Source organism: Ursus arctos, unplaced genomic scaffold (assembly GCF_023065955.2).
Source record: "Ursus arctos isolate Adak ecotype North America unplaced genomic scaffold, UrsArc2.0 scaffold_2, whole genome shotgun sequence".
NCBI classification, from domain to species: domain Eukaryota; kingdom Metazoa; phylum Chordata; class Mammalia; order Carnivora; family Ursidae; genus Ursus; species Ursus arctos.
The window spans coordinates 1,413,940-1,439,966 of record NW_026622874.1 but is presented as its reverse complement, the minus strand read 5'-3'; the positions used below and the strand labels follow the sequence as shown (position 1 = coordinate 1,439,966).

Genomic DNA, 26,027 nt, shown 5'->3' with positions numbered 1-26,027 from the left:
GTGGGAGACGCAATCATAGGGGCTATTGGGAAAATCCTATGAAGAACTTAGGTTTGCTTGTGACTGCAGGCTACTGTGTAAGGCGTGCACTTGCATGAGGGGCTAGTGCAAAGGGCCCTGCAGGCCGTTTGACCAAACAAAGTGGGTGTGAGACACCAACAGTATGGAGTAGCTGGCTCAACTCTCGACGTAGCCCATAGACCCCAGGGCCAGGTGGCTGAGAAGTGACCCCCTGAGTATCACTGTGCCTTCCAAAGCATTCCACCCTCATTTGCAGAGTGAAAAAGTTTAGTCGTCAACACTTGCCCACAGCGAGGTTGAACTCAGCCTGCCACATAGATGTGCAGGGAATATAAAGCTTAGGCTACTGGCTCTTGTTCACAGTCTTCTCTCTCCCTCCTGGATCATCAGTTTATGGTCTAGCTGCCACTCCCAGCCATCCCTTGACCTGTGACCACCCCGTTCTGCTCTTTGTTTGAAGAGCCCGTCTTCTGACTGCCCGCTACTTGGCTACCTCCATCGCCTCAGTGAATTTTATTCCTTCTGTAAATTATTTAAAAGTTTTTATGAATATGGAAAAGTGTGAAGGCTGACGCAGTAAATACCCACCTATCTACCACCCTCAGTGAACAGACGTGAACTTTCCTATGTTTATTTTAATCTATCTTCAACGAATTGAAAATTACAGATAAAGTTTTCCTCTATGTATTTCTCTCTCCAGTTCATTCCACCTCCTTCCTCCTCAAGGTCAGTGCAGACATGAATGCAACATGAAACCAAGCAGTGTTTCAGGTTTTTTGCTCACGATTTATTTACCCCTTTCCCCCTTTTGATGGACATTGGGTTATTTCCTGTTTTTCTCTCTATTATAACTAACAGTGCCTCAGAGTATATCCTAGTATACACCTCTTTGTACTCACTGTGCAAGAGCTTCCCTAGGTCTGTGCCGTCCAACACGGTAACCGCTAGTCTTGTGCCTCCTGAGCACGGGAAATGGAGCTGGTCTACACTGAGGTGTGTAAGTGTAAGAAAAGCACTAGATTTTGAAGATTTAGTATGAAAAAAATAACAAAATACTTCATGAATATGTTGACTACAAATCGAAATATTTTAAGTATGTTGGATTAAATGTTATTAAAATTAATTTTATCTGTTTCTCTTTACTTTTCAAAGTGTGGCCGCTAAAAACCTTAACTACTATGTGGCCCACACAGTCCTACTGGACAGCACCGCTCTCGCGGGTATAAGCAAATTTGGAATTGGTGGTCGTGGTGTATGCTGGGTAAACAGACTTTTTTCATTTTCTTTCAGTCCCACCCCTTTATATACCCCCCCCCCCAGTTTCTTTGTGATCTTTCCTCTCTCTGACTCCTATGGCACTTAGATCTGAATGTCTCATTTGGAATTTCAAATACGCAATTTTGTATTTTGGTTTGTCTGTTTATGGTGCCTTTCCCCCTTTACATCAGGGACCATATCGGATGACTTTGCTTCCCCAGCAGTAAGCTCAGGGCCCCACATGTTAGAGCCACTTAAATATTTAAGGAAGGTTTAGATGCCCCTGGTATGGTACCTGTCTGCTTTTAAGCTGTGACTCGTCCTGAAATAATTTTATCTGATTTACCTAGAACATGCCTTATGTTTCTTATGCATCCAGGCTTCCCTCTGCTCTCTCTAACGGGAAGATTGCCTAGGAAGTAACATTAGCCTTCACTCTGCTTCCCTTTCTGTGAAGAAACAGCTGCCAATGTCTTTCCAACAAACTTCTCGCTTCTCATGGCTTCTGGAGTCTTGGGAACTGGGGAGGCCAGGGCCAGCTTCACATGTACAAGGCCATTATTCGGGTTTATAAAAGCTCCTCGTCAAATGACACCACCATCTGCCTTCCGCCAGGTCGCATCTGGTTCTATGAAACATGGCGTCATGACAGCTTCCAGGAGCACAGGAAGTAGCAGAATTGCAAAATACAAGGGCAGACAGGACTCAAGCTAGAGGTGAGTGAACTGTGAGGAAACTTCGAGCCGCCGATACAACACAGACAAGCCCCTCCCTCAGCTGGAGCTTTGGGCGCAACAGGAGGCCGGTGTCCCTGTGCGATGCCGTTTTGTGAAATGAAGTGGCAGCTTCTTGTGTTTCTCCGCCGGTGTTGACTCTGGAGGAAAACCCGGGAAGTGAGCAAAAAGCCACAGAGAGATTGTGTTAAAGGCCGTTCGAGTTTAATCGAGACCTACCATTCCTAACTCAGTCAGAATCATCTCCGGAGTCCTTAAACAGACTCTCGGGTTCCATCCCAGGCCAACGAAGGCAGAACCTTCAGAATCGTCAGCCATTTCCCCAGGAGGCTCATTTGGAGCTATTTCAAGAGCTGGCATTTGGAGTCACTATTCCTACCGTGGGAGACAGACTCACCGCTCAGATATAGAAGGTTTTAAATTAAACATCCAGGGAGAATCCACGTGAAGCCCCCGCTGACAGCATGGGATGGGAGCCGGGAACAGCAGCATCTGAATGGGGCTGGACGTCGGATGGGGCACCCGCTAGCTTTGGGTCCTGTCCTGACGCAGAGTCCTTCCTATTTGTAAGGCCTCCCTCCCCCACCTCCGATCTTGCTTTAGCCTTTTCCACTTGACATTCTCGGCTCAGGATGACTAAAACTTTCAAGTAAATGGTCTTTTCTTGCCCATCCGAACTGCCCCACAGTAGTGACCGAGATGGGTTTCACTTTACACGCCCACCTCCCGAGGTGCCTTTAAACCTCCCGCATCTTGTCCCATCAGTGCCGTGCCCAGGACACAGCAACGCTGTTGGTCCCTGACACAGTCTGGCGGGCTCGTTATCTTTTTACCCACTCTCCTTTTACGGTCCTGAGGAAACTCGTACCGCAGTTTTTAGTTGATAAGTTACTTACACACACACACACACACACACAGCTGAGTGTGTTGTATTCATCCTTGAGAGGAAAGTGACGTTGGTCCTTGACCAGATATCTCAACATTCTCCACGTGTGTCAGCGACGTGGTGATAGAAAATGACTGTAAAATGGAACCAGAGTGTTACCACCTGCTATGAAACCTGAACTCTGAGCTCCTTTGAGGGTTTTGCAAATTATTAATGACTAAATTAAGATTTAATTCTGTACCTCTCAGATGTCCTCATATTTGTAATTTGGTCTTCTGGCTATCTCAGATTTTCATCTCTTGGTGCCAGGGTAGTAATCCAGAGAGTACTTCGAAACCAGAATCTTCGTTGCAGGAAGGGGTCACACGGGTATCCCACAGTTCACTCATGGGTTGAATTTTTCCGTAGAATTAACAAGACTCCATGCTTCTCTGTCGATCGCAACCAACTCACTCAGTCAAATCTTTCTGAGGAAAATGTGAACGAAGCTCTAGACTGGCAGTCAGAGATGTGGGTTCTCCTCCAAGCGAGACCTGACTCGTCTTGTGACATTAGGCTCGCCCCAGATCCCAAACCCCCTTGTTCCAGCCTAACCAAATGAGGACAGGAGCCTTTTCTGCCTCACAGGTCTGAAGAGCTGATGACAAACACACATGGGGCAGCGCTGTGAAAATTATAAAACACCGTACGAAATGGTGTCATAATTTGTTATTGTCCTCGGAGAACAAGAAACGACAAATCTAACAGGAATATCATTTGACTTTATGTCATTCACAAAAATGAGTATTTTATAGGGACTTTTTAATAATCAAAAGTTATCATGTGATGACTGTTAAATAGTATTTTGAGTTGAGCTAGGGATCCCTTAGGAAAAACAGGAAGTTGGTCTTGTTTTGTGTTCTTCTGACCTACATGTTGTGTTTTCCTTTAGAAACATTTTCCTTTTCTTTGAAATCTGACTGGCTATTTCCAAGCATCATTTCACATTAGTGTTTGCTTAATTACAGGTGTGACTGCGTTTACTTTGCATTTTTATTCTTGATTTGAGAAGAAATATGGTCACATATAGGTAACTTTTATCATCAGTAAACATAATAAACTCTCGTTAACTATTGCAGAGGCCAGAGAGGATGTCAGGATACAAAAGACATGGTCCCTATCTCTTAGGCGTTTACAGTTTAACTGGAAAGATAAGACACGAATAGTAGAAGTGCGACCAAAACAGAGGAAGTAGTGTAGAGCAGCCGTGAAGGTACAGCCTATGCTGTGCCTGAGCTGAGTGCCGCGCGCTAAGAAGTTAGAAATGGCGAAGGAGAAGATGGGCTAGGGAGTGGAAGTAATACTCGGAGATCTTTGACCACCAGTGCACTCCGCAGAGGGAGCTTTGCATGCAGGTCATTGTGCCAGAGAGGGGCTTATACAGGTTATGGGATTATCAGCACAAATTCCCTCCAAATACTACCTAACGCAAAGCTTACGGATTAATGATTGACTGGGGAGTATATTTCCAGGGAATCACGAATGAGAGTCCAGGGAGGGGCAAGGAAGAAAGGAAGCCAAGTGTCAGAGTTTGCAGCACGAGCCCGCCATAGCTTCCCCCAGAGCAGCTGAGGGCTCCATCCTTCAGGACATCTTCAGGCAGCGTGTACGAAATGAGCGCGTCCTGAAATAACCCATTGGGGGGGGGGGGTGCAAGCAATTTAATCACCGGCCCTTTCCTGTCTCTTGACTCCTTGGGTCCCAGTCTGCTCCAAGAGGTGGTCCCATGCCCTTGCCTCTGGGTTGGGCCAGCTGATTGGGAGCAGCGACGGGGGAAGCCAGAGCCTGTGCGTGCCCAGCACAGGGAGGGCAAAGGAGCAGGCTGGCCCTGCCCGTGGGCCCGTGGTGGCTGTAGCCGCAGCAGCTGAGCTTGGTGACTGTATCGGAGCCACCGCTGCCGGGAAGCAAGGCCGATGGTCACGGTCCGCGTTGGGGAGCTGGCTGGGGGTCTGGGATGGCACGGACACTGAATCCAGTCTCACACTGCTATTTGGTGCGAGAGAGGATAGAGGCCGGACAAAGGGGAAAAAATCACTCGGTTAGGAGCAGGTCAGAGCAACCACTTGTGGGATGTGAGCTGAATGAGAGTAATGGGACGTGGGAGGCACAGAGAGGAATTTAGAAATATTTCAAAGGAAAAGCCTTCTGTGACATGAGCATGCAAGATACAGGAACGAGGAGAGGGGAGATGGAACAAGTACACGGTTCCTGACGTGGACCGGAGGCTGGGTCCTCCTAGAGGAGCGTTCTCTGATGCAGCTTTTCTGGGTACATCGTAGTGCGTTATCGTAAGATCGAGATCGCGGTTTCCAAGAGGTCGTTTTGATTGAGTGGTAAAAACGAAGTGTATGCTTCCCATTTTACTCGTGGCACCCAGACCCATTTTATGAGTGCAGGTAAATTAGGATTAGAATTTAGAATCTCTCACTTCCTGGTAAACCCTTCCGCTGGACTGTCTCCTGGACTTGTGCTGCCGTGTTCTGCCGTTGCTTAGGAACCTGAAGTAATCCGCAGAGCAGCTACTTTATACTCAAGCTCTCCTTTCGCACTGGGCCTGTAGACTCTGGTCACAATGGGCATTTCTTGGCTCTCCTAGTATGATGACGATGCGTTTTCCCCATCATGATCTACCTGGTTCAATACCCTCCCCTGACAAGCAGACGTTAAGTATAAAGTAAGTTCTAATGAGACCTTATCCCAACATGGGGCTCTCCTTTCCCCAGAAAAGCAAGCAAACCCTAAAACAGTGTCAAATGAGAGGCAAGGTGAACAGGGAAACTGGGCTGTCTGTCCAAATGGAGCTATAGGAAGACAAGGAGCCAGGTTTGAGGCCCAAGAAGGCAAGACAGAGGTGCCTATGTTGAAAGAATCCTCAAAATGGCGTTTCTCCCACAGCTTTCTCAATAACTAGACTTGTCCCTCCTCCCAATCCTTTTTCCACATCACAGCTGGAGGGAACTTTCCGTAAGGAAAATCTTCAAAAGAAAAACAGAAAACGAAAGTAAAAGAAAAGTAAAGTGAAATAAAATTCTCTAAAGTAGTACAGTAAGAGGAGGACAAGAACATTTTAATGGCTCCTTGGACCCCTCAGAATATATTCCGAACTCCTTGCATGACATTTAAGGGTCTTCCTGGGAGAGTTCGTAGTCTTTCTCCTGTCTCTTTCTAGAACTCTCTGCTTCCACCATATTGATTTATTTGCAGGAACGCAAATGGGATTAGCTGTGTCAGGTCTCCATGTGCTTGCATAAGCTGGGATAGGATTGGCAGTCCTTTCCCTCTCACCCCTCCTTACTTGCCTGGTGAAATGTGTTTAATCTACAAGACTCACTCAGGTGGCGTGCCTGCTTCCCAGAGAAAAACTGGATCGTTTCGTCCTAGTAGATGTGGAGTCTTTCCTCATACTCTGGAGTGTGAGCTCCTTGAAGACATGAACCGTGTCATATTAACTTCTTAATCTGACGGATGGGTATTGGCAGATCTGGAGCCCCGCCCAGGCAACACCTCTTCTAGGCTCTCGTTGGTGTAAACAAGCTTTTCCAGAGTCTAGACCACGGAACTATAAAGAAGCTATTCAATGTGGACATCTAGTGGCCAAAGGGGGGAGATGACTGTTCTTGAGTAATTGTATATCGTACTCTACACCCAGATACGTAAGCCCCAGAGCGCCTCTACCTGTTCCTGTGTCTGCTCCCGATTTCTGCCACTGAAAGCAATTTTGGTTCCAGATATTCAACTATTCAATCATAATAATACCTTATATATTACCATCTTACTAAATACATTCCTATTCTCGTGTAATACATAGACACTCACAATGAGGCAGCATTTTGGTAGTCTTCTATTTTTACTGTGAGCAAATTGAGGTTCATAGATATTAATTAATTTTCCCAGAGTGATCTGTATTTCTGTATAGAAACTGAAGTTGAATCCAAGACTGGCCTCATAGACGTTCCTCTATTATAGAATTTATCACTCTATTATTGTTTCTTGCTTTTACAAAAGTGTGTCTTTGCCCATTTCCTAGCACCTTGCCTGGTTTATTGTATGTGCATGGTATTGGATCGCTGACCAGTGTTGTAAGTGAATATGCATAATCACCAAGTTATATCACAGAGAGCTTTGCTTGACTCAATCTGGTGCAGAGTTAACCCTTGGATACCTCCTTTTGCTTCCAGGCATTTTATATGCTATATCCTTGAACTTGAGATAGCCTGACACTCCTCAACTTGATAAACGCCCTTCCATTCATCAGTGCAAATATTGTTTTCTCTTAAAACCTTCCTCAGTATTTCCCTAGGCAGAGGTCAGTGCCTCCCCAACGGTACCCTCCAGCTCCCAGACGCAGTTCTGGGTTAGTACGTACCACCTTCCCGTAATTACTACTTTACACGCCTGTCTTCTCCTCCAGGCGTCAGCATGTCGGGCAGAGGGAACAGTGGTGTCAAGGCGGCCAGCGTCGCACGTGGCTGGCAGTTTGAGGCACGCCATCTGTGTCCCAACATGAGTAGGCAATGCAGCTAGGTGAAGCAGAGTCTCCGTACTCTGCCAACGAGATCAGTTTTTATAGACTTCTGTCTTCAAATTGGCGTCTCCGTACTGCTTGAGACACAGCTCTCCCTAATGGTTGTGCAAGGACAGTGTGAGGAGAATCAACTTCCAAATTCTGTCCTAGAAACCAGCTCCCTGTGATCCAGACCCCCCTTTCTCCATCGCCCGTCTCCCACCTCCCACGAAAAGATACACTCCTTATGCATCCCAAATCTTACGGTGGGAGATTACCAGGGAGGGGTGGGAGGAAATTCCTGGATGGCAAACGAAGGGACGAGTTAAAATACTGTTGCGGAACCTGGGGAAGTGAATGACCACTCAGGTGGTTCCCAGCTTTTTGCTTTTAACGAAGTCGAGTGGGTAGTTGACAGATCATCAGCCGTAATTGTTGACAATAACCACGCTGTGATTGTTGGCATATAAATTCAGGAGAGTTCAAATAGTTGAATGTAGAAGGAATGTTCTTACAATCAATAAGAATTGACTACAACAAAATTCCTTCCATGACATCTGGATACACATGTGATCAAGAAATCTTTAACTTTATAAAGAGGAAAAATAGGAAGAGAATTTGCCCTTTATCATTCTAGCATTGGTAATAGTAACTTGTGGATAGGGTATATTCTTCGTGGTGGGGGAAAGCTACACTGATCACTTTAAGAGATGTATTTCTTTTTTTTTTTTTTTTTTTTTAAAGATTTTATTTATTTATTTGACAGAGACAGAGACAGCCAGCGAGAGAGGGAACACAAGCAGGGGGAGTGGGAGAGGAAGAAGCAGGCTCATAGCAGAGGAGCCTGATGCGGGGCTCGATCCCATAACGCCGGGATCACGCCCTGAGCCGAAGGCACACGCTTAACCGCTGGGCCACCCAGGCGCCCCAAGAGATGTATTTCTAATTAAGTTTTTTACTTGTAATATTTAACAAAGTATTTTGATCAATTGTGTACTAAGAAAAACTGATAACTCAATCCGTAAGACAATTTTTTAAACATTTAGAGACTTGCTATCCAAGAAATTCAAAAATTTCAATTTTTTTAAAGTATTTTATTTATTTGTCAGAGAGAGAGAGAGAACACAAGCAGGGGGAGCAGCAGGCAGAGGGAGAAGCAGACTCCCCACTGAGCAGGGAGCCCGATGCAGGACTGGATCCCAGGACCCTGGGATCATGACCTGAGCTGAAGGCAGATGCTTAACCAACTGAGCCACCCAGGCGCCCCTAAAAATTTCAATTTTTTAAATACATTTTTTGTTGAAGAATATAAGGCAAATAATTTAAAATCTTTCAGTCGTATTAATATATTAAACTAGGATAAAATGTTTAGGGGAAAGTGGAATGGAAACGTAAGTTTAAACGATTGATCACTGCTGTGTGTGTGTGTACGTATCTGTGTATACATCAGTAGAGATATAAATATGAAATCACTAACATATTTATAAATTACTGGATCTGTTTGAAAGAATAAGATAATAGTTTTATTTTAAAATATTTATATTTACATCACACAACTCTTTAAACTTAAGGTGAAAAACTTTAGCTTTTTAAATTTTTGGGAGTGCACAGTTTTTCACAATTCTATTAAGGAAGGCAACAGGAAAGGAAACCGAAGACCCTTGCTGTGGCCCACAGCCTGCATGGAAGGAAGGCACGGGCAGGTCTGGACCTCTTCACCCGCCTGGAGTCCGGTACTCTCCAGAGAATTCCAGGGGGGTTGCTTTCCTTTGTAGAAGTTCTTCCAGGCAGGCCTGCCCTGGTCCTTTCTGTCCCTTCACCCTATTCCATGTTTGAAGACCCAGCCTCAGTGTTACCTCTTCACGATGCCGTCCCCACTGCATAACCCACTGGAATTTTCCTTGTTCGGGTTTGTTGGTACACGGTAAACATAGCATGTGATTCCGTACCGTCCTACCTTGCCTCGAATGTTGCATGGAGTTGGTCTTGGGTCTACACGATGTACGGTCTTGTGGTCTCCTCAAGGGGAAGCACCACACATCTCTGGGTTCTCCTCGAAGACCGTACTCGGCACAGGGAGACACACTTTGTACACCTGTGATCAGCGTGCAGCTTTGCGGGGAGAGCAGGGACGTCACGCTACCCCTTGTAGAGCTTGTGGGAACAAGGGGATAAAGGCAAAATTATGGGTTGTGGACTCAGCCAGTCCTGGGTTCTCAAAACTCTCTTCACCTCCTATTGGTTCCTTATCCGTTGGAGCCACGGGACTCCGTTCCCACAAGGAGGGATGCTGTATGTAGCAAGCTTCTTACGGGGCCTCACAGGATGGGCCCTCCTTTGGGGGCAGTCACCTTCCCCTTCCCTGTCCAGTGTTAAGGGCATCACCTTCCCCTTCCCTGTCCAGTGTTAAGGGCATCACCTTCCCCTTCCCTGTCCGGTGTTAAGGGCATCACCTTCCCCTTCCCTGTCCGGTGTTAAGGGCATCACCTTCCCCTTCCCTGTCCGGTGTTAAGGGCATCACCTTCCCCTTCCCTGTCCGGTGTTAAGGGCATCACCTTCCCCTTCCCTGTCCGGTGTTAAGGGCATCACCTTCCCCTTCCCTGTCCGGTGTTAAGGGCATCACCTTCCCCTTCCCTGTCCGGTGTTAAGGGCATCACCTTCCCCTTCCCTGTCCGGTGTTAAGGGCATCACCTTCCCCTTCCCTGTCCGGTGTTAAGGGCATCACCTTCCCCTTCCCTGTCCGGTGTCAAGGGCATCACCTTCCCCTTCCCTGTCCGGTGTCAAGGGCATCACCTTCCCCTTCCCTGTCCCGTGTTAAGGGCATCACCTTCCCCTTCCCTGTCCGGTGTCAAGGGCATCACCTTCCCCTTCCCTGTCCGGTGTCAAGGGCATCACCTTCCCCTTCCCTGTCCGGTGTCAAGGGCATCACCTTCCCCTTCCCTGTCCGGTGTCAAGGGCATCACCTTCCCCTTCCCTGTCCGGTGTCAAGGGCATCACCTTCCCCTTCCCTGTCCGGTGTCAAGGGCATCACCTTCCCCTTCCCTGTCCGGTGTCAAGGGCATCACCTTCCCCTTCCCTGTCCGGTGTCAAGGGCATCACCTTCCCCTTCCCTGTCCGGTGTCAAGGGCATCACCTTCCCCTTCCCTGTCCGGTGTTAAGGGCATCACCTTCCCCTTCCCTGTCCGGTGTTAAGGGCATCACCTTCCCCTTCCCTGTCCGGTGTTAAGGGAACTGAGAATTAGGTCCCACCTCAGTTCCAACGTACGTATGAAGTATTTGTAAGACGGTTGCTCATTCTCATTCTCCAGGACACAGCAAATACTTTTGACTCAGGCAGGACCAAAAGTCATGGGTAATTAAGTGGTGTTAAGAGAGAGAAGAAAAGGGGGGGGGGTGTAAGGAAGGGATTGAGATTTAGTTTGGGTCTGTTCAAGTGGCGGGCAGTCAGGGAGGGCCTGGAAGGTCAGGGACTGCCCTAACTGGTGACGGCAGGGAGTGTTAGCGGCTGAGGCAGGCGCGGCAGGCTCGTGCTCGCTGGGGGCGGTGTGGTCCCAAACTGCATCACACTGAAAACATCTCTTTCCTCTTTGACCTAAATAGTCAGAGGGAAAACTCCCCACACTCCTGCACCGTGCCTGATCCCTGGGGTTTTCGTACTATAGCCCTAAGCACAACGAGGCTTTTCCGGAGAGCCTGCGAATAGTCCTACATCGTCCGTGGCTGCAGCCGCCTCCCTCACTTCTTCTCTGCACCGCCTCGCTCCTTGGTGGCGTCCCACTGGCCTACTTGTTTGGTATTATTACCCCTCTTACCAGTGGACTGTCAGTTCCAGGAGGTGCTCGTGTCCCTCCCTTCGTTGTACCGATTTGCTCGCATACTGATGGACAGGTAGAGAAGCAGTAAATGTGAATGAATGGATGAATGAATGAATGAATGACAGCTAGAATTATCCCGGCCTATTGCTTTAATCATAAGGACTCATGTATTTATCTGTAGGATATATTGAGATTTGCTAATCTACAGCAGCAAGTTTTCTTGCCCAAGAAGAACTAAGTCATATTCAAGGTAAATTAACTAAAAGTTGAAGGCCCAAGACTGTGTTTTAATATTTAAAGGCAACTATATAATTAAATGCCATTATATTTGATAGGAAGGTTTGTAAACTAAATAACACCAACAGTATCTAACCTCATTAGAGTCTAATTACGTAACTACCTTCAGATTTTTTGGTTTCCTTCTGGGAATATATTCAGTTAAAGAAAAGACAGTATCACTCTTCAGGGAAAAATTTAATGAGGTGACAGTTGATTCTTAGTTCTGAAGGCAGCATACCCAACTTCCTTGCCTCCAGAATTACTTCGTATAATCTGAATACGAGTCCATTATTTGCGGCTGTAGCACTACTTCCTGAAACATTGCCTTCTACCGTGTTCCAAAACCCTGTCTTCTTCTTCCAGTCCCTTACGTATTTCTCAAACATTCATGTATTCAACGAACATTCATCGAATACCACAGGCATCAGACATGGGAATTCTGCTGCCCTCCCCGCAAATAACAAACCTGTCCTAAGACCTCTTCATTTCACACTCTTACAGTGAAAATTTTATAATGCGAAGGGATTTTCAATTTTATGAAAACAAAAACAAAACTAAAGTCTACTGAGATCGTATGAATTGCCAAAGTCACAGAGCTATTTAGGGGGAGCAGGGATCCCTCCAGGGTTCTTGAAGCCCCACCCCCACTCTCTTACCTACTTACCTGACACAGGTCTTATTTTTCGTTCTCTGTTAGGACCACTTTTTCTACAGCCTCTCTTGATCCGCTCATTCAACAACTATTTATGCCAGTGTGTTCTAGGCAGTCACGGTTTCATTTTCTCCCCCATATCTGCTTGTAACACCTGGTAGCTTTAGTCTCTGTTAATGTAATCACACTCGACTCACCACACAGGTTAGAAATCTCCAAGTGATTCTTGACTCCTCTCCTCCTCCCTCATCACATTCAATAAGCTAATGGGCTCTGTTGATATGAATCACCAGATGTCTCTGGAATCCAGACTTTGCCGTTCATACCTTCAAAGGTACTCTAACTCAGGCCCCGTCATACCTGCCTGGACGACTGCAGTAGCCTTCCAGCTGTTCTCCATGCACTGGCCTGGGACGGGAGTTCTACACCACGGCAGGAATGAGGATCTTTTCAGAGGAAAGAGGAAGAGGAGGAGGAAGAAGAGACCTTAACTGTTGTCACTTCACACTTAAAAAAATGACAGAGTAACAGGTTTATAATTCACTGTTTTATACCGGAAAAGTTTTTGTTTTGTTTTGTTTTTTAAAGAACAGAGAAGGAAACAAAAACCCTTAGCAAGAAATCGAAAGCCTTTCTCCAGTGGCCTCATCTGCCCCTCCTAACCTCCTCTCTCCTTTGCATCCTCTGAGCCCAGGCACTTCTGAGTCCTCTCGTCGTTTTTAGACCCTTACATGGTCTCCACGCTCTGGTACGTGATTCTTCATTCCTGCTGGAGTATGCGTCTCCTGCCTCGCTCACAAAGGCCCCTGTTCTGTGACTCCCACAATACATTTATACCTCCCTCAGTCTTACTGTTGTTCCCGCCAAGCACCTACATTTCTGCATTTCTGTCACCCCTAAACCTCCAGGGTTGGCAAAGTGACCAGCACTCAGGTGCTCAATAGAAGCTTGTTGATGGAATAAATCACTCTCTGGGAAGAGGCAGGGAAAGGAATGAGTAATGTTGTTAAAGTGTATTTGTTGCAAAATGGAGGCATCAATGAAGACCAGGGGAGCACAGAAGTCTTACGCCCTTGTCCGTGGTCTTGGGCGAGAACAGTTCGCAGGCTACCATCTGCTCGCGGGAGGGTTAACCCAGCCCCCTGCATATTCTACCGTAACTTTGGTCAGCTCATCCTTGTGAAACCCACTGCAGCTTCATCTTTAATCCTGAGTCAGACACAACGGAGAAAAGGTCAAATCAAATGAGACTCGCTTAGTGACTCTGACTCTCTTCAGACTTTCTCTCTGGTAGAAGGTTTAACACAGCAGCTGCAGCATTGGGGTGGTGTTGGCTTCAAGGGCTTTGATTTCTGTCCTGCTGCAATCCACCTGCCATTTGTTTTCTTTTCTGGGTAAATGTGTTGCCAGTCACATTTCCTGGGGAGGTGAGGCATTATTCCTGTTAGATATGTCACTTTTAGAGTGCCTTGTTCGTTGCAGACACTCTGAGAGGTGTCTCCAGTGCACGTCCGTGTGCCCCTGCGCCGTGTTATACTGTCCCACTTTCTCTTCTTGCAGGGATCGTTTCCATTACTACCCTAACTGTGCTGGCGTACGAGCGTTACATTCGCGTGGTCCATGCCAGAGTGGTCAATTTCTCCTGGGCCTGGAGGGCCATTACGTACATCTGGCTGTACTCACTGGCGTGGTCGGGAGCACCTCTCCTAGGCTGGAACAGGTACATCCTGGACGTACATGGACTCGGCTGTGCCGTGGACTGGAAATCCAAGGACGCCAACGACTCCTCCTTTGTGCTTTTCTTATTTCTTGGCTGTCTGGTGGTGCCTCTGGGCGTCATAGCCCATTGCTACGGCCATATTCTGTATTCCATTCGAATGGTAAGTTGAAAACTGCAAATGCCCCTCCCCTAAACTAGTTCCAGGGTGGACAATTCTGAGCAGAAGAGATTCAAACTCTTCCCACGTCACTAGGGGTTTCCCGCAGGTGGATCAGTTCTATGGGACTTCCAGTCAATGGCATTGTGCCCCGAGTCACTCTCTAAAAGACCAATGAGGAATAACATCCACTCTCTCTACGCCGCTCTCTAAACCACAAGGAGGAAGGAAAGGTGTTCTAGACAGATAAAATCAGTAACAACCAAGAACAGCTGCATTCTCTAGCACTCTTAGAACTGAAGAACTGTAACCGAGGAAATTCCACACTTGCCATGATTTATTCATTCAAAGGTCACATAACCCACTAGGGCACAGTAGAGATATTTCGTCTGGAAATCACTTCTGAATCATAAAGCACAAGAACTGACCAGAAGTGACAGTGCGAGGCAGTCTCCTACTTTCGCCACGTGTGTTTTCCTTGCTCGTTCACCGTGTCTCCCTGTCTGTGTCTTCCTCCTTCAGAGCTCCCGCTCCTCGGCCTCCTGCACCCTGCTGAGACCCTCTAGCTTTCACCTTTTTTTTTTTCAAATCAAACTTGGCTACATGCATCACTTTAAATCATAACCCACTGCCAACTTCCACATTCAAACTTTTTTCATACATCCCTATTTTGTAAAAAAGAAAAAAAAAATCCCCACATCAATCCAACGATAGGTTTTCCCCATGCCTGTAGTCACACTACAAAGAGAGCTAGAGGAAAATCTGCCCCCAGCTCCCCAGTGTCCGTCCCCAGACGTCCTCTCAGCAGTGCCCACAGTGTTCGGGTCCCTAGATGGGCTACTCACACAGCCGCTACTGCAGATCCTCAGTGCTCGGTTTAATCCCTTGCCCTATGCCCCTTCATTCTTATCAAATAATCATGCTTATTTATTGGGCAAAAGAAAGCCATTATCAAGAAATTTCTCAGCTCCCTGTCCCCCTTTATACAAGCCCCTCTGTTCAGTTATGGGGCCATGGAATGGATCTCTCAGGACCAAGCTGACCTTCGCTTCTGGTTTTCCCCCAGCCCCATACTCTGCCCCAGGAGCTCTCTCTCTTTCACTTACATCTCCAGTCTCTCCCTTACTTCTGGCTCCTGCTCTTTAGCAATAACTATGCTAATGTCACACAAAAGCAAAATCTACCGTCAAACCCCTCTGGCTGTCACTTTATTGCTCTCCTCGCCCGGGCTTACTCGAAGAACCATTAGTGGCTTTCGTGCTGAATCACCACTCAGTAAGCGTTCGTTTGGCCAATATTTGTTGAGCATCTAGAACGTACCAATTACTTACTGTTATGGCCTGTTTTTGTCTCTCAAAAATATATATATGGAGGCCTTAACCCCCAATCGATCGTATTGGAGATGGGGTCTTTAGGAGGTAATTAGGGTCGTATGATGCCATGAGTAGGGCCCTCGTGATGGGATTAGTGTTCTTATAAGAAGGGGAAGAGAGACCAGTGGCTCTCTCTCTCTGTGTCTCTTCCTTCCTCCCTCCCTCCATCTCTCCATCCCTCCCTCCATCCCTCCTTCCCCCTCTCTTTCGGTCGTATGAGTACGCAGAGGGAAGACAGCCGTCTCCAAGCCGAGAAAAGAAGTCTCATACTGAGACCCACCTTGACCTTGGACTTCCCAGCCTCCAGATTTGTGAGAAATACATTTCTGTTGGCTAAGCCGCTCAGTCTATGGCATATTGTTATGGAAGCCCAAGCTAAGTCATTTACCAAGCTCTGAGGATACAACATGTATGAAATATCGCCCCGGCCTCGAAGAGTCTGTAGTTCAATAGATTCACCTAGCATTTAATTCCTCAACCCGTTGCAGATTGGCGCCTCCTTCCTTGAGCACGCTCTCACAGAAAGAGCCCTCATTAAGGTAATCGATGATCTCCCAAATGTTAGAGCCAATGAACACATTTCCATCTCTTTTTTCCTTTCTGGCATCCGTGGCATTTGACGCTTGGGGCATTATTAACAACTTCCACTCACTTGTGGTTTTCTCCTCCACTGTTTCTAGGTCTCTCCTATTGTTGTTCCTGACTCTCTGGCCCATCTTCTCAGGTCTCTGCCAAGGGCTGCTTCCCTTGGGCCTCCCGGCATTCTGTGTGTGGTTCTTTTCTCATACTACACACTAGCCTGGGGCATCTCATATGCTCTGAGGATTTCCCCTTCTAACAATAACTTGGTGACTTTGGAATCTCTATTTCTGACCCAGGGCGTTCTTCTGACCTCTGTCAGGTCTCACAGTCAGGTGCCTACTGTACCTCTCCACTGGGATGGCCAGACTTACCAGATTCCGTTTTTATTTTAAGATTTTATTTATTTGAGAGTGGGAGAGAGCACGAGAGAGTGGGGCGAGGGTGGGGTGAGGAGCAGAGGGAGAGCAGACTCCCCACTGAGCAGGGAGCCCCATGCGGGGCCCGATCCTGGGACTCTGGGATCATGACCTGGGCCGAAGGCAGATGCTTAACCAACTGAGGCACCCAGGTGCCCCCTCAGAACATTCAGACTTACAGATTCTATGAGTGTGAAGACAAATTGGTCATCTTTCTTCCGGAGCTGCTGCTCCTTCTTTCTCTTTCTCAGTAAATGCTCATTATTCCTCAGCCAGAAATGAGAGAGTAATATTTGACTATTCCTCATTCATGTTTCCCCCTACACCCAACCAGTTTTCATTTATTCAACCTCCTATTTTTCCTTATATCCTTTTCCCCTCCTCCTATTGACACAGACTAATTTCAAAGGGGCCTTAGTTTTTTCTTCCTTTATTCTTGCTTCTTCTAATCCATTTTCTCCATACTTCCACCAGAGTAATTGTTCTCAAATGTAAATTTTCTCGTATCACTGCCCAGCTTAAAATCCTTTAGATGTTCCTTTGCCTTCATGATTAAAAATAAAGCCCCGCCCCCGAGTGTGGCTACCAGGGTCCTGCATGACCATGTCTTGTTTGTGTGTCCAGCTTTATTTCTTTTTTTAAAAAAGTTTTATTTATATATTTGAGAACGAGAGAGAGCACTAGAGAGAGTAAGCATGAGTAGGGGTAAGAGGAAGCAGGAGAAGCGAACTCCCCACTGAGCAGGGAGCCCAATGCAGGGCTCGATCCCAGGACCCTGGGATCATGACCTGAGCCAAAGGCAGACACCCAACCGACTGAGCCATGCAGGTGCCCTACTTCTTGGCATGACTTGCCTCTTGCCACCTCAGGCTCCAGTCAAGTGCATTATTTCTTGTTCCCAAAACATGTGTTCTTTTACTACTTTGCCTTAGCAAACTTCCTGTCCCTGGAACATTCTGTCTTGCCTCCTACTGACCACAGAAGGCTGAGCTCAGTAACTTCTTGCCTTGACCCATGTCTGTATCCATTACCCATCCTGTGTGTTCCCATAGCCCTCTCTGGTCACCTCCCTCATGACACGTATCCTCTACGGAAGCAGTCTGTGTGCCTGTCACCCTCAGAATAGAGTGAATTCCTTAAACTCGGAGATCCAGTCTTATTTATTTTTTCACCTGTAGCTGGAACAGTACTTTCATACAATACTTGATCAGAGACTATTCTTGGAATGAGTTATAGACAGTGCATAGGAAGGGGAAGTGGTACAAGGGTGAAGAGACTTGACTCTAGACCCCAATATTCTCCACTCAGAACCTGGTGACACCATCGCCTCTGTTTACTTATCCAGACGGGTGACTCGTACCAGTGATGGAGACATAGCTTCTCACGTGACAAGAGGACTCACAGTGACGTTTTTGAAAATCTACAGGTGTCTGGATCAATACGCCCTATTTATACAGGCAGAGAACACTTTTACTGGGAATTCTGGGGTTTGTCTTAAGTGGCTCACCCTTCAGGACGAATTCAACCGTGCATATGGTTTTGCTTCATCCAGAGCACTTTTGAAAGACACCCTCAAATGTTTGACTAAATAGAGTAAGGCATTACATAGAGCTCTTTATTTGGAAAACGCTGAAAGAACGGCGTGAAGGAATAGAGAATGATAAAACAGGCCAAAAGAGAAAAATGAAAAATGATCATGGAAACTACACATATACAAACCCAAATAATCCAAAACATTAGTCAGAACTGTATCCTTACACCAAAGAGGAACGGGGCTTTCCTCTCCCAACATTTCCTTAAATTAACTCCTCCAGCATGCATGTAATTCCGAGATGATAAATGAGAGCTCAACTTTGATAAATGGTGAGAGGATGGGAATTAAGTTGCCCAGAAAGGGTAGAGATGAGACTGTGGGGGCTCTGGATGGTGGGGAATCGGGGACAGATGATTGATCTGTGGTTATATTGAGTATACCGAGTATACTGTATATCGTGTATTGAGTCTATCAATACAGTACAATATATAGCATATTGAATATACTATATATTGAGTATATTGAATACACTTATTAAATAAGTATATATATATATATTAATTGAAACTCTAAGGAGCCAAAAATCATGATTCCAAATATTCCATAGTATCATAAAAGTACAAATGCTTATAAGTATGTTAGTTTCAAATATAATTCCAATGTAAATACATATTTACCCTTGAACACAATCTCACAGTCGTGTGTGTGGAACTGGGACCCAACTTCTTCTAAGTACAATAGGTTATTTATTTGACCCTCCTTTAATCTTGACTCTTAGAGAAAGTAATTGATTGCCAAGAGCAAAAGGGGTGCATCTGGTATATGGATCCAGACCTAGTTCCAAATTGAGAGCTTTTACTAGAACTCCACAACCTCCTTAAAAAACTCTGGGGAAAATCTCTCACCCCCCAAAAAATGCTGTTCTGAAAATAGAATAATATCCTATCACATTATAAAATAGTTTCTTTTAAACTAGAATTGCACACATAGATAATAATAGTATCTAACTTTACAACCGTGCCCACTCCTACACGTTCCCTCTACTCTATAAAAACTCATTTTAACTATCCATATATTCTTCCTATTCTCTGTCAACATGAATATGTGATTCTGCTAAGAATATAGTTTCTTAAATATAATTTTAGATGATATCAATAACTTAGATGTATCAATTCAAATACACTTTTCAATACCATAAGCATATGTTCTGATTTATTTGGAAATTTTTTCCTTAATTCTTATGATAATGCTAGAAATAAAAGGAACACTTAGAGTTTGTTGAAATACAATAAATTTCCCAGTTTAAAATTGTATTCTAAGTATGAATAGTATGCAAGATACCTTATTTTAAATATATAAGGCATTTGTATTTTTGCAGCAAACTTAGCTTTTTAGGATAATCAGAAATAACCATTTTACTTAAGAACATACTTTTGGTGTAGAGGAATATTATTCCCCTCCCCTTACTAACAAATTTATAATAACAATAGAAGGAACTTGTAAAGAACTTTTATCTGAGAAACGCAAACAACTTTCAGACGGTAGGCCATCACTCCTCAGTGCTTTAAATGGGATAGATTAAAAGCAGAAACGCTCAGTTTACAGGAATGTGGCTACAAGTGTTCTCTGCACCTGAGCCCTGATGAAACCAACCACAAGCAAGGTCCCCATCAAATCCCACTTTGTAGTGGTTAGCTGTGAGTGGGAAGTCACCATAGTTTCTAGCAAGAATTCATTTGGGAATTAAGTTTAATCAAGACCAGCTTAACCATGCAGAACCGACATCACATTTGCTGCCTGGTTTGAGAAGTTGAGGATTATGGTCTGGATAAGAGTTTCCAGGATCGTGGAGAAACTGTTTCCAATTTATCAGGACTCTTTCGGGCTGTCTTTCAGTGACTAGAAGATCTAGGCAAAATAATCCCTTTTCTTCTTCTTTTTTTTTTAAGATTTTATTTATTCATTTTAGAGGGAGAGCGCACCTGCTCGTTGGGGGGTGGGTAGGGAGGGGCAGAGGGAGAGAGAGAATCCCAAGCAGACTACACACTGGGTGTGGAGCACAGCAGGGTGGGGGCTTGATCCCACAACTGTGAAATCAAGCTGAGCCAAAACCAAGAGTCCCACACTCAACCAACTGAGCCACCCAGGTGCCCCCATTTTATTCTTCTTTAAATAAACTGAGAAACATTAAAAACCATTCAAGGATCAAAGAGGCTATGTGGCTCAAGGTACTATATTAAAGATGCACAGACCGAGACCTGGAGAGAATAAGGGTTGGGCTGAGCTGCAGGTTCTTGGACCAGGAGTTGGCCTCCAGGGTCCTGTTGAGCCCTCTGTCCACTAGGGTGGGCCCCGGAATTTCGTCCGAATGTCTATTATCAAAACAACGTGAGAAAAGGATTCTTTCATTTTCAACTCTCTTTCTCCTTTCTGCAGCTTCGTTGTGTTGAAGATCTTCAGACAATTCAAGTGATTAAGATTTTAAGATATGAAAAGAAAGTAGCCAAAATGTGCTTTTTAATGATAGTTATCTTCCTCACCTTTTGGATGCCTTGTATTGTGCTCTGTTTCCTGATGGTTAATGGTTACGGACACCTGGTCACTCCAGCGGTATCTGTTGTTTCATATCTCTTTGCGAAATCGAGCACTGTGTATAATCCTGTTGTTTACATCATCATGATCAGAAAGGTAGGTGTGGTAGTAAACACATTGCTTTCACCATGTAGATGTGCTTGTTGGAAAATTGACTACTTTTATAGAGATTATTCAGGACAGCTTCAATGATAAGAACCTAAATCAAGAATTTTACAGGAAAAGGGTTCAGGATAAATGTAAGATATTCCCAAAGAAAATAATAACAATTCTAAGAGCTACCAAAAGATCTTGTTAAGTAAAATTCTATTAAAATTAATATTTAATTCATCAAGAAAAATCTTATGTCTAGTAATAATAATAGCCACAAAGTTAATGATTTACTTTAAATTCTTACTGTACTGTGGAGGTTATACCCATTATCTTTCAAAACACCAAGAGATAGGCACTAATATGATTTTTTACTTTATTTACGAATTATAACACAAGTTCAAAAGAGCTGAATGACTTGCCCTGTCCAGGAATTGTCGGTGCCCGGATTCTAATCTGGTTTGCTTGAATACCGAAGTCCCTGCTCATGGCTCCCCACTTAGGGTTACAGGAACCATTATTCACATGCTGCGACCACTGTGTAGCTCAAATTAATTTGGTTCCAGAAAGTCCTCTAGAGCTAATGGGAAGCTTATTATCTGTTTTTGTGGTAGAAAGGTTTTGACTTGATGATTGTCAGTCATGACTATGAGAGCCCCCTTTATGATTGCTGTGAAATACGAAACTAAGCCTCTAAGTTACAAAGGATTTAAGTTATAAATAATGGCTAATTATTCCACTGGGATTTTTTTATTTTTATTTTTAAAATATTTATTTATTTATTTGAGAGAGCGAGTGAGAGAGAGAACACAAGGGAGAGGGAGGGGCAGAGGAGAGGGAGGGAGAATCTCAAGCGGACTCTGCCCTCTGAGTGTCGAGCCCAGCTCAAGGCTCAGTCTCACAACCCTGAGATCACGGCCTGAGCCAGACCCAGAGTCAGGCGCTCCACAGACTGGGCCACCCAGGAGCCCCTCCCCTGGAATTTTAAAGTAACAGGTCACACTAATAACAGGCAATGATAACTACTCTGGCTACTAATGCTCCATAGTTTGGAAGAGGAGAGCATTTTTTCAATTAATCTTACAGTGTTCACTCCTAATATCCCTCTTCTTACTTTCATATGGCTTCGATCTCTATTCACTGATGGTCTTACTTTCTCTTTCATGATGCCTTCATTTATTTACTTAAACCCTGAGAATTTTAAGTTGGAGTTCTTAAAATCTGAAAATTACTTGAATTGGTTTCCGGAGAGCCATGAGAACCCCTGAAATTAGTCACAAAACTTTTTAAGAATATGCACATGTGAATTTTTCTAACAAGATAGTTTATAACTAATTTTCTGAGGAAGGGTAAGGCCTTCATATTTTAAGAACTACCACTTCAACAGGCAGATCATTACATTTAAAATATATTACTTAAGAGGTTTTTTTTTTGTGTTCTTTCTCTGGGCCAGTGGGCCATATGTCAGTTCTTTCAAAACTTTAATGTGCATACACACACCAAGAGAGACTGTTAAAAAAACAAAGTGCATATTCAGATTTGGTATGTCCGGGTGCCCAAGATTCTGTTTCTCAGGAGCACACTTTAAACAGGAAGTCTAAAAGACACAATAAACTAACAAACAAGAACAAACAAATAAACCAATGGTCCTTATCCTCACGGGGCTTACCATTTACATGGGAGAACATATTTTGGCATACTTTAACCCTTATAATAATGTATCTTTAGCACTTAACCTGATATAGCAAACACTAGTATGATGAATAGATAGTCTCAAGCAAATATTTTTAAATGTGGGTATAAACTCAGTGCTAACTTGTATATAAGTGAGGTTTAAAGAAGACAAATCAATGTAGCTGGCTATTATATTTTTCATTGCTCTTTCCTTTTTTTTTTTTTAAAGATTTTATTTATTTATTTGACAGAAAGAGAGACAGCCAGCGAGAGAGGGAACACAAGCAGGGGGAGTGGGAGAGGAAGAAGCAGGCTCCCAGCAGAGGAGCCTGACACGGGGCTCGATCCCAGAACGCCAGGATCACGCCCTGAGCCGAAGGCAGACACTTAAGGACTGAGCCACTCAGGCGCCCCTTTCATTGCTATTTCCTGATCTGGGAAAGCCCATGTATTAAACTTTTATTTTGCTCTGAACAAAGGAGATAAAAGTTAAATTAACTTCTTATTTATATGCTTTATTGGTCACGATAGACTATTTTAACAACTCCAAACCATTTCAGTGCATTAACAAGAAAAAGGTTTTTCTGATTTTTTTTTAAAGATTTATTTATTTATTTTAGAGAGAGAAAGAGAGCACACAGGAGCACATGAGTGGGGGGAGGGGCAGAGGGAAAGAATCTCAAGCAGACTCCCTGCTGAGTGCAGACCCCCCCCCCCTCGCGGGGCTTGATGTCAAGGCCCTGAGATCAGAGCCCGAGCCAAAGCCGGGAGTCAGAAGCTCAACTGGCTGAGTCACCCAGGTGCTCCAAGGTTTTGCTCATTTAGGCCCTGGTCCACAGTCCACTGCATTTGCTGGAGGGTGGGGGATCTGTCCCATGCAGTTCTGTAGTAATTTAGGTTCCTTCACGTTGTGATGTTATCATCTTCAGACTTGACCTCTGAGGGCTTGTAGGAGGGAAGAGCAGGGAGGAGCCCCTGAGAGGGAGCTGAGAACTCTGGTTCAGTGTTGTGCCCAGGACAGGGGAGGGTCATGGGTACTGGTGAACACCAGCACACTCTGCTGTTGTAATTTCCTCCAAATGGTTTGTAATCTTGATAGAAAACAATTCTTTATGTAACCAAAGGAACATTAGCAAGTATAGCCAACTGTAAACTCTGCAGAAAGGGCCTTGTCAGTCTTTGCTGCCCACAATATCCCCAAAGGGTAGCACAGTGGCGGTCACCTTGCAGGAGCTCCCTGAATATTTGTGGAATGAATTAATGTTCAAATTCCTTAAAGAAACAGATTTAGCTGCCCTCATAGAAGGCGCGTGCTATGTGGATCCATGGAGATGATAAGGTATTGTAACAGTCCTATATGATTCTGTTAATGAGAATTATAATAATAAAAAACATAAAACTCTAGGATTATTTAGGTACACATGAGCATTACCACCCAACCCCACACCCACCCCAGCTAACGAATAAAAAAGAGCAACCAAAATTAAACTCAACTAATTTTATTGAATGTTAATCCAGATTAAGGGCCAAATTTTTACTTGATATTCAACTTTATTTTCTCTCTGCCCAGTTCCGAAGATCCCTTTTGCAACTGCTATGTTTCCGACTGCTGAGATGCCAGAGGCCTGCTAAGGACCTACCAGCCAGTGGGAGTGAAATGCAGATCAGACCCATTGTGATGTCACAAAAAGATGGGGACAGGCCAAAGAAAAAAGTGACTTTTAATTCTTCTTCCATTATTTTTATCATCACCAGTGATGAGTCACTGTCAGTCGAGGACAGTGACAAAACCAGTGTGTCAAAGGTTGATGTAATCCAAGTTCGTCCTTTATAGGAAGGAGTAATGGTAATGAAAGATGAGGCCTTATACTGGAAACCACTTCTAAACTTCCATTATAAGGACCGTTTTGGAATCCTCATTCTGTGTAATTCTTTGGGGAGGAAAACCTTTCCTCCGCCTTAAAAGCTTCTTCCGCCTGGTGTAGGAATTAAATTGACATGAGACAGATTAACAGGAGAGAAAAAACCAAAAGTTTAATTCTTTGTTCATGGAGGTCCAATAATAAAAATGAGACCCAAAGAAATGAGCAAGGCATGCAGCTTTCATACATTTTAGACAAAGAGACATGAATCCGTAAGGAACTGACAGGACAAGAAAGCTCATGTTTGGGAGCTTCATCGGTAAATAATTCCAAACAGGACTTGGGCTGAGTAGTAATTTAGTAAAAGTAACAAGATATGCTTATGTAGGTTTTTCAGCCCTCAATTCTTTGATGATACAAATGTCTCTCTACCCCTGGTTTAGGGAGGTACTTTTCACGCGAGAGATTTTCTGCTTTTGCGGGGGGCGGGGGGGAAGGTCAGACTGTCCTTTTTGCACTTGCTGTTTCTTAAGTTTCATTCAAACTGTGGCATATTTTAGGGCAGCCTGCCCTGGGCTCCCACAATAGCAACAGAACTTTTGTGGCTCAGCAGGAAATCTGAATTGCCCATTTGTTTTCTGGCCTCTGGAAGCAACTGAGCAAGACGATTGTTTTAATTCAATGGGTGCTTTTTCCATAACGAGAAACCACTTATGGCACAAGATGGGCATCTGGCACCATCAACTTCTAACATGTTGGAAATTTTCATTTCAAATATATTTTTTTAAGTGACACTATTTTCCAAAGCACATAATACTTGTTTCTCACATATACTTCACTGTATTCACAGCTCAAAACTAGCTGTAAAACTAGCTTTGTATCATGCACGTGTGGAGTCACTAGGAAATCTCAGATTTTCTGTAGTGTTGGACCCTAATCACGGTCACATCCTATGTTTGACCAAATTTATCAAAGACACAATTCCAGGGTGAAAAAGAAAATCAGCACCCTGGCTTCCTCTGAAATAAAAGATTTGCTGTACATGCGGTATGAAAAAGGAGCTTCGAGATGGAGGTGCTGCTAAGGTCCAAAAGGAACGAACATTAAAAAGCAGCCCAGCAAAGGACAGGTGGTGAGTTTCCAAGTACTCTTGGAGGCCAGAGAATCCTGCGTTAGCAGAAGATGTACATGGAAAGGAAGTGTTGATGGCAGATGGGTATTTCCATCTGTTTCATTTCAAACATAATCTTGGCAAGATTATCTTTTCTTCTTGACAATTTGCCACAATCTTGCCAAGAGTTTTGGGTTTAGAAAAGGAGTTTCCAACAAAAAATGAAACAAACCTACATTTGAAGGGGATGAAAGTAAGTGTAAAACTGTACTCATAAACTGTATTATTCAGTCTTTTCTGCTTTTCAGTCTACTGGGTAATCACTGGTCAGTGTTAGTGAAGATGCCATTTCCCACAAGTCATTGTTTAGACTGAACACAGCTCATTAGAACTCAGGATTTCTTTGACTAAAACAGAAACGGAATCATTTTATTTTATCGCCTCGTTTTTATTTCTTCGATGACTGTCCTACTGGTGTAGCATCTTCACGGTTGGCCGTGTTTGAAAGACTTCTGAGTGTTTCAGTTGGTCTACTGAAGAAGGAAGAACCAATGGAAATGCTTTCACTAAAAGAACTTTTCAAAATCAAGTTTATCACTCGTTAGTAAACTGCTTCTTGAGAGTCTCAAATGGAATAATTTCTATGAAAACTGTCTTCCCTATTTCCTTTCCACTCTGTTGTATATATCGATGTTTAATTTGTAAATAAAACTCTTCTTATTCTTCACT

At 44.4% G+C, this 26,027-nt stretch overlaps 1 protein-coding gene and 1 long non-coding RNA gene across 5 annotated transcripts; one reads left to right on the top strand and one right to left on the bottom strand.

The window, feature by feature from the left end:
* Positions 1–786: 786 nt before the first annotated feature.
* Positions 787–10,506, bottom strand: LOC123000419 (uncharacterized). 4 transcript variants are annotated; one of them, XR_006408381.3, is made up of 4 exons: positions 6,269–6,420; positions 3,140–3,365; positions 2,913–3,032; positions 787–2,152 (listed from the first exon to the last, which is right to left on the bottom strand). It is a non-coding gene; the product is annotated as an uncharacterized LOC123000419 (long non-coding RNA). The 4 variants fall into 4 exon arrangements; XR_006408382.3 differs by having other exon boundaries at positions 2,909–3,032; positions 6,269–6,411; XR_008960388.1 differs by having other exon boundaries at positions 2,909–3,032; positions 3,140–10,506.
* On the top strand, positions 1,645–26,027 carry LOC113246848 (opsin-3). Its single transcript, XM_057315144.1, has 4 exons — positions 1,645–1,994; positions 13,748–14,067; positions 20,406–20,657; positions 23,896–26,027. Exons 2-4 carry the CDS (start codon positions 14,065–14,067, stop codon positions 24,157–24,159), a joined length of 519 nt encoding a protein of 172 aa, XP_057171127.1. The 5' UTR covers positions 1,645–1,994; positions 13,748–14,064; the 3' UTR covers positions 24,160–26,027.

What these genes read in the sequence shown, in the direction of transcription:
- LOC113246848 (XM_057315144.1), top strand. An exon ending in ACATCATCATGATCAGAAAG is followed by an intron (nt 20,658 to 23,895) that starts GTAGGTGTGGTA and finishes CTCTCTGCCCAG; the next exon opens with TTCCGAAGATCCCTTTTGCA.